Source organism: Phascolarctos cinereus, unplaced genomic scaffold, assembly GCF_003287225.1.
Source record: "Phascolarctos cinereus isolate Bilbo 61053 unplaced genomic scaffold, phaCin_HiC Scaffold_9;HRSCAF=440, whole genome shotgun sequence".
NCBI classification, from domain to species: Eukaryota; Metazoa; Chordata; class Mammalia; order Diprotodontia; family Phascolarctidae; genus Phascolarctos; species Phascolarctos cinereus.
Window position 1 is genome coordinate 247685000 of NW_027556402.1, and position 8077 is coordinate 247693076.

At 36.9% G+C, this 8077-nt stretch overlaps 1 protein-coding gene across 1 annotated transcript; it reads left to right on the forward strand.

The window, feature by feature from the left end:
- The first annotated feature begins 3474 nt into the window (after window positions 1-3474).
- On the forward strand, window positions 3475-4432 carry LOC110199615 (olfactory receptor 8K1-like). Its single transcript, XM_020974493.2, is given in 2 exon segments — window positions 3475-3804; window positions 3806-4432. Coding segments are annotated over 2 exon segments (948 nt in total). The 5' UTR covers window positions 3475-3483.
- Window positions 4433-8077: the final 3645 nt, after the last annotated feature.

The window sequence follows — 8077 nt, forward strand, 5'->3', positions numbered from 1 at the left end:
TATGCCATACAGGGGCAGCTAGGTGACACAGTAGATAGGGCACCAAACCTAGAATCAGGGAGATCTGAATTCAAATCAAGCCTCAGATATTTACTCCTTTACTGTGGTCAAGTCATTTAACCTTTTCCTCAGTTTCCTTAGGTATAAAAGAGATAATTATAACTTTTTCCTCCCCACATCATTGTGAGGATCAAAAGAGGTTATATTATAGACCACTTAGAACAGTGCCAGGCACACAGTGAGCTGTGTTTAAATGTTATTTGTTATTATAATACTAAGTGCATTATTGCTATTATTTTATCCCGTATCCCATAATAAATACAAAATGAATTAAGGACCCAAATATTAAAAGGAATATCATGAGACAAGAACAGAAGATCAGGTTTTTACCATGAGAATATTTGACAACAAAGCTATTAATAGGCATTTTTAAAGGGGACTCTGTGGTCTATGCTGTTATAGGCACTGGACATACAAAAACAATAATAAACAAATGAATCAATGAAATTTATATCTGTCTCAGCTAGTACTTGAGTCTAGACAGCCATAATTCTAAAGCCAGCCTTCTATCTGTGATGCAGCAATCATTGCATATTGCCTTTCATTCCCACTCATGGCTGCTAAATAATTGTTTTTCCCCCCCAAGGATACTGCATGGTCCTCGGACAGGAATCCAATAAGAATCGATTATCTGGACTTATCCAATAAATAGGTGTGGATGATGATGATATTACTTAGACATTATATATTAATTCAAAAAGTTTGCGTTAGGCATTAATAAGTCTCTTTCACGTGCACAATGCAAATACTTTGCTGACTCACCAAAAAAAAACAAAAATAGAGCATCCCCAAATGGAGTAGATCGCCACTGAGGTTATTGGTTCAGTTTTTGACGCTTTTGTGTTCCGTATTTAAAACCACACAATAGGGCTTGTAGAAGGGTGAATTTTGTAGAAGTTATTTTTTGAAAATGCTTGGGGGCATTAAGAATGGAAAAAAAAACCAATTGTTCATTAAATGCCTTCTCTACATCAATCCCTGCTGTAACCACTTTACACATAATATTTTATTTGAGTTTCACAATAATCCTACTAGGAAGTGTTATTATGATCTCCATTTTAAAATTTAAGAAGTTGGGGTAAAGAGAGATTAAATGACTTTCCCAGGCTAACACTGAAATGTGTCTGAAGTCACATTTGAACACAGGTTTCTTAGCTCCAAACCCAGTGAGAAATTTACTCTTCCACTTAGATGGCTGATAAAATTTTCATTTGATCCTCACAAAAATCCTGGCAGATAGGTACTATTATTAGGCCTACTTTAAAAGAAAGAAAAAGAGGCAGAAAGAGGTTGTTACTTACAATGGGTCACAGAGATCTGAGGATAGATCTGAAAACAGTTCTTGTTAACTGTATGCTTGCTCTACCCAATGCACTACTTAACTCCTTCTAAAAGAATTCTGTAAGATTCTAAGGGCAGCTAGGAGGTGCAAAGGATAGATTGTCAGAACTGGAATCAGGAAGCTTGATCTTCCTTAGGGCAAATTGGGCCTCAGATACTTATTAGCTGTGTGACCCTAGGCAAGCTACTTCACCCTGTTTGCCTCAGTTTCTCAGCTGTAAAATGAGCTGGAAAAGGAAATGACAAACCATTCCAGTTTCTTTGACACGAAAACCCCAAATGGGGTCACAAAGAGAATAACATGACAGAAACTACTGAACAAATTATTCTAATATTCTAGCCTCTTCACAAATTTGTGCTTATTTCTGGGTCCAACACTGGGCCTAATGTACCACCTTTCCCGATATGCTTCCAAAAAGGCAGGCTCTTCATCTTGCACATTCAACTTCATGTTATCTTCTAGCCACTCGATTTTCTTCCTTTCTCAGGCCTTTGATGTGTGGCTGGATAAAATAAATTGTTCTGATTGGCCACAGATCTCTCCCAGAAATCTCTGCAATGTCCTTAAGTTTGTACAACCAACACAATACTTACCACAATCAGGAGCTTGGCAATAGTTGGTATTTAGCAGATATTTCATGGAATTAGGTAATTTTTTTCTTATTATTATACATTAGAGACAACAGATCTCACCCATTTCTTTGAGATGATAATTATGAAATTCATTAAAGTTCTGCAGTGCATCAGGGACATGGCCTCATTGGGAGTGAGAAACACATAAACTCTCCCCCAAGCCGCTGGCAGGAGTGAAAACACGAGCAAGCCGCAGCAGATTCTATCTTCCAGGTGAGCAGGCAATCATTTTCTTGGTCTGTTTTCTAGACACAGTAAGTATCAAAAAACCTAATGGAGCCCAAGCAGCTCAGCTCCAAAATTCTATCAGCATTTCCACTGCATAGGAAAACGCGGAAATTTATGGGCTATGTCATAAATTTGTTCAAATTAACACTCCATGAAATGATGCTAAGGAAAGCCACCAGATGACAAGACATAGTTCTGACAATGACACAACTGGTTTTCTGCAACCAGAAAAATCAAATTGCTTTCATCAAAGACCATTCATCACTAATAATATACGGGAACCCAATTGTCCTTGATAACTACGCTGTGTAATTAAATATCATTTGAAGAATAACTTTAATTTAAAAAAAAATGAAAAATTCAACTGTCTGAATTCTCAGAAGGCAGGCATTAAAACATCAAAATTCATGTCCTAGATCACCTTCATAATCCAGGAAGCAAAATATTCTATCTTGAATAAGGCGGCATAGAGGTGATGCTGTAGAGAGTTTGGTTATCCATGTTGAGTTCCTAGAGGTCATATCTTAAATGTTTACTGGAAATGGAGAAAGAAAGAGATATTGGACATTTAACCTCAATGGCCTGGGTCACTCTCATGAAAGAAATTCCATTTCTGAGGACTGAACATCAATTTTTTTTTTTTTGCAATATATACTTGTAGAGAGTAGCATAGACCATGGCTTCTTCAACTTTTTCCACTCACTACACCTTAAAATGTAGTTCATTACACCAGATGAGGTCTAGGCCCTAGAAAACCATGATGTTACAAGACTAGCACAGAGTCACACATACATGTCTTAAATGTGGTTTTTAAACCATAGTCTTCAGGGCCAATCAATCCCCGTTACACCACAGTGCCTCCATTAGGGATTCTCATATATTCTACCCTCCTATAATATCCCATAATGTTCTTTCTACATGCTGATTAGTTAAAATATTTTAAACCATGATTGATAATATTGTCCTGTCACATATTTTGGTGTTAAAGAATATCCAAATTAACTCCTAATTTTGAATAATAAGAGTGTGATCATTTTCTTCTTGGTGACAGGATGTTGTTAAGATATTGTGTGATATGATAATTAAAATGTATTATGATTTGGTGGGAAAGTTCTTCTTTCATCTTATCTAGAACCTTTCTACTCACTAACTTCCTAATTGACTAAGCAAGCAGTGCTCAAAGAAGGCTTCTTCCCTTTCTTCTCAGATTATCTTCCTTGGATGAAAGAGATGATCAAGTTGAACGAAACCCCAGGGAGCCAGGTGACTGAATTCCTTCTCATGGGCCTCACAAACCGTCCTGAGCTGCAGGGCCCCCTTTTTTGTGTGTTTTTCCTCAACTACATGGCCACAGCTTTGGGGAATCTAGGTCTACTCATCCTGACCAGTGTGGACTCCCACCTTCAAAGCCCCATGTATTTTTTTCTCAGGCATCTGGCATTTATAGATCTTGGCTATTCCACAGCTGTTGGACCAAAAATGCTGATCAGTTTCATAGTTGAGAAAAACACCATTTCTTTCAATGGTTGTGCAACACAGCTGTTTTTTCTTTGGGATATTTATTGCCAGTGAACTTTTTATCCTGTCAGCCATGGCCTATGACCGCTGTGTGGCTATCTGTAAGCCCCTCCTCTACACGGTCATCATGTCAGACATGGTATGTTGGACCATGGTGGTTATTCCATACCTCTGTAGCACCATAGTATCCCTGTGGGTCACATTAAAACTTTTAAAATCATCTTTCTGTAAATCAAATATATTAAGACATTTCTACTGTGACAGTCTCCCTCTATTGTCCATTGTATGCTCAGACACGAGAGAAATTGAATTAATCATTATGACCTTTGCTGCCTTTAGTTTGGTTTCTTCCCTCATGATTATCCTTATCTCTTACATGTTCATACTTGTGGCCATTCTCAGGATAAATACTTCAGGGGGCAGACACAAAGCCTTCTCCACCTGTGGCTCTCACCTCACAGGGGTGGTTATATTCTATGGTACACTTGTCTTCATGTACCTGCAGCCACATTCTAGCCACTCCTTTGAGACAGATAAGATGGCCTCCGTGTTTTACACTCTGGTCATTCCCATGCTTAACCCATTGATCTACAGTTTGAGGAACAAAGAGGTGAAAGGTGCCTTGAAAAGAGTCTTTCAAAAATTGATGTAAGCTTTCTATTTTACGACCAAGGTAGTATTTGATTCTAATGTATTATTAGAAGCAAATAAACTTCTGCTTGATATCTTAATCAACTTCTCAGTTCTCTCTTTTTGTGTAAAAAATATCTCTCCCAATACACAGAGAAGGATTTTTGTTTGTATTCAATTGTCAACCTCTAGTGAATCATAGTTTTGTTCATCTATGGATTGAAAAGAGCTAAGGGAGGACTTAATGAGTACAACCTTTATTAAATTCTATATTTTATTTACCCCCAAATTGAGCATCCCATTTTTGGTTGAAGTTTTCTTGAGTGGAAGAATCAATCTATCTACATGCATTTAGAACATTCTCTTCACATGCCCTGTGCTAGGCACTGGGCAGACAAAGAGGAATTTAAAAAACATAGTTCTTGTCATAAAGTTATTCGCATTTTACTAAGGGAAACAGCATGTCCACAAGAGTTTTACTGCATACCACAATTGCCATTCTACTCACAAATTTCTCTAATTGTTTAGAAGTTTTTCTTTACCATAACTTCTGTTTGCCCTCCCTAACTTCCATCCATTGCTTCTGTTTATATCTGTAACCAAGAAGAATAAGTCTATTCCCTCTTCTTTGTGACAATCATTCCAATGCACGAGGAAAGCTTCCATCTCTTCTGCTGCCTTTGGAGCAAATTCTTCCATTCTTCTGCTGGAAGGAAAGAACAATGGCTTATAGACGGTGTCCCAAAAGTTTTGGTGCACTTTTAAGTTTCTAAAGCTTAAAATGAACTAAAACTTTCAGGACACTCCCTACTGTGAAAGTACCTGTTTTCAAATACTACATCTATTACCGGTGTCCTGTGATATTTTGGGCAATAAGTACATCCTCTCTGGCTTTTGGTCATCTGCAAAATGTTCAGATTTGATAAAATGATCTTTAAGGTCCATTTCATTTCAAAATCTGAGATGCCATGAGCCTATTCTTTGTGGTAGCAAAACAGTGTCTTAAACCATCCTTTGAAAGTCATGTGATTCTTTTTAATCAATATAGAGGCTACCTACCTCTGTTCTCTCTGTAGCTTATCAATGTCCATCCTAAACTCTCACACTGAAAATTGAACATAGTATTCCATATGGTACTTGGAAGAGGTAAATTGCAACCAGATTATCAAGTCCTATTTGGATGCCATGACTTTCTTAATACAGTTCACAACAGTTTCCTTAGTTGATATAATATACTAGACTCATATTGGGATTGTTGTCGTTCAGTCTTTTTTCAGTTATGTCCAACTCTTCATGATTCTATTTGGAGTTTTCTTGGTAAAGATACTGGGGCAGTTTGTCATTTCTTTCTTCAATTTATTTTGCAGAAAAGGAAACTGAGGCAAAATGGTTACTTGACTTGCCCAGAATCACGTAGCTCTTAAGTGTCTGTTGACCAGATTTGAATTCAGGAAGATGAGTCTTCCTGATCCCAGATCTGGCACTCTATGCACTGCACCACCTAGCTGCCACAGCTTAGATGACTTTAGAGCTCATTTCGTTTCGATGCCTTCATTTGAATTTGGAATCCACTAAAAACTCCATTTTTTTTCCAAAGAAATGCCTTGTTGTTTGCAAGAAAAGACCCTCAAATCTGAAAATGATTTGAAAACAACCTATTTGGTCATTTGGTGGAGGAGAGTAAACAGGAAAGTATTTTGGCTCCCTCTTATTTAGGCTCTGGAAGGTTTAGATTATGTAAGATTTAGACAAGAGTATCTGCATATGAAGCCCCCTTAAGCCATGGTACAAGGGAGCCCAAAACGTAATCTGGAGTAGTACATTTATCAAAATCCTTTGGTGTTGTAACCACAAACAAGACTGCTTTGAGTGGATCGAGGACTAGGAGGAACCCAAAACACCTTGTAGCTACCTCCAATGACATTCTTGCTTTGGACAACCTTTAATCACATAAGTTTGGATTTTAAAAGTATGATTTTTTTTTCTTGAACAATATATCATTTTTTCATCAGCCTAAACATCCCCATCTTTCTTAGGGTTCATGAGTAAAGTTTTTTTGTTTGTTTGTTTTACGCAATTCAAATATAAGCCTTTACATTTGTGCCAATTGAATTATTTTATGTTGTTAATCTCATTTTAATGCTTAGCAGGATTGAGAATTTTGGGGAGAAAATTCTTGGCTTGTTTGGAGAAAAAGAGCTAGAGACCTTGAATGCTTTGATAAATATCTTTCTCTAGAATTTTCTCTTCCTTCATCCGACCTCCTCCCAAGAAGAAGACATGTTCTTGCATCTTCGTCATCACAGCCTCTCTTTCAGTTTTCTTCAATCAGAAAGGATGTGGGGAAGAGTTTTAATCAGGTTCTCAAGGGAAGGAACTGTACATATTGACCTAGATAGGAATATATGAAGTCGTGACGTGTGATGTCACTATGTAATTTCCTAGTGATTTGGTGTGAAATGTGTTTAAAAATGAATTACTTACAATAGTCTAAATTGTTCAAGCCCTATGCTTTTGTTCAGTATGAGTGCTGCACCCAAACCTTACAGCATACAATTTCCTCTGGTCTGATTAGAAAACAGAATTCCATCATTACAAGAGTTTCATTACTGCAATATTTAGAAACATTAACTTTCTATGAAATGATTTCAATGATTTTCCACTTTTGTTATCTTATCTGTTTAAAAAAAATAACTGACAAACCTGGTGCTCAACGTTAACCATCCCAGCTGCTCTCAGATCCAATGAGATGCAGAGAATCCCCACTCTCAGTAGTATCCTTACAGAGGCAAATGACCTTAGGGGAGGTTCTGTTTTGTTTTGCTTTGTCTTTTTTTTTTTATATTTCCTTTTTAATTGATTATTTCAGAATAGTGAGAAAAAATGTAAAAAAAAAAGATGTGTGAATAATTGCTGACATTCAGATAAAGTCCATAAACATTATCTCATTTAAGCTTTGCAGCAACCCTCTGAGACAGGTAGAATACACACACACACACACACACACACACTATTTTATGAATGAGGAAACTGAGGCTTAAAGAAATTAAGTACTTTTCTGATATGATCTAGCCCATAAATGGAGAAAAGATTGGAACCAAGTCTTTTTGATTGCAAGTCCAACACTACATTTATCCCCTACACTTTTATGCACATGCACATATATGTGTATGCATATACATACATATATATATACACACAGATACATACATACATAGATATCTTCAGGCTGACTCAAACCATCTTCTCAACCAACAGCTAGCCTAGATCTGCCAATGTAGTACTGGATTGAATGTGTTTTCCCACCTTCTGGCTCAGCCATGCCATTAAAATTTTGACCTCAGACATGAGATATCTAATTAAGTCACATGATATTAATGGACAACTTTACCATGTTCAGGACAAGCATATAGTGAGCCTCCTATCACTTTTTCTATGCCAAAACCAATTAAATTTTGCTATGTACTGAAGGTGATCCAATTACATTCATGATTTCAGAGTCATATACAATACATTTCACCTGCCTATCCATGATTAGTTGTTGTAGTCAAGGACTGAGATGTTGTAATTCAAGATTTAAATTAACCCATAATATCAAAGAACAGGGGAATCTGAGGTGCATATGGATTGAGAATAGTATTCTGATTTGATTGTCCATATAAAGCCT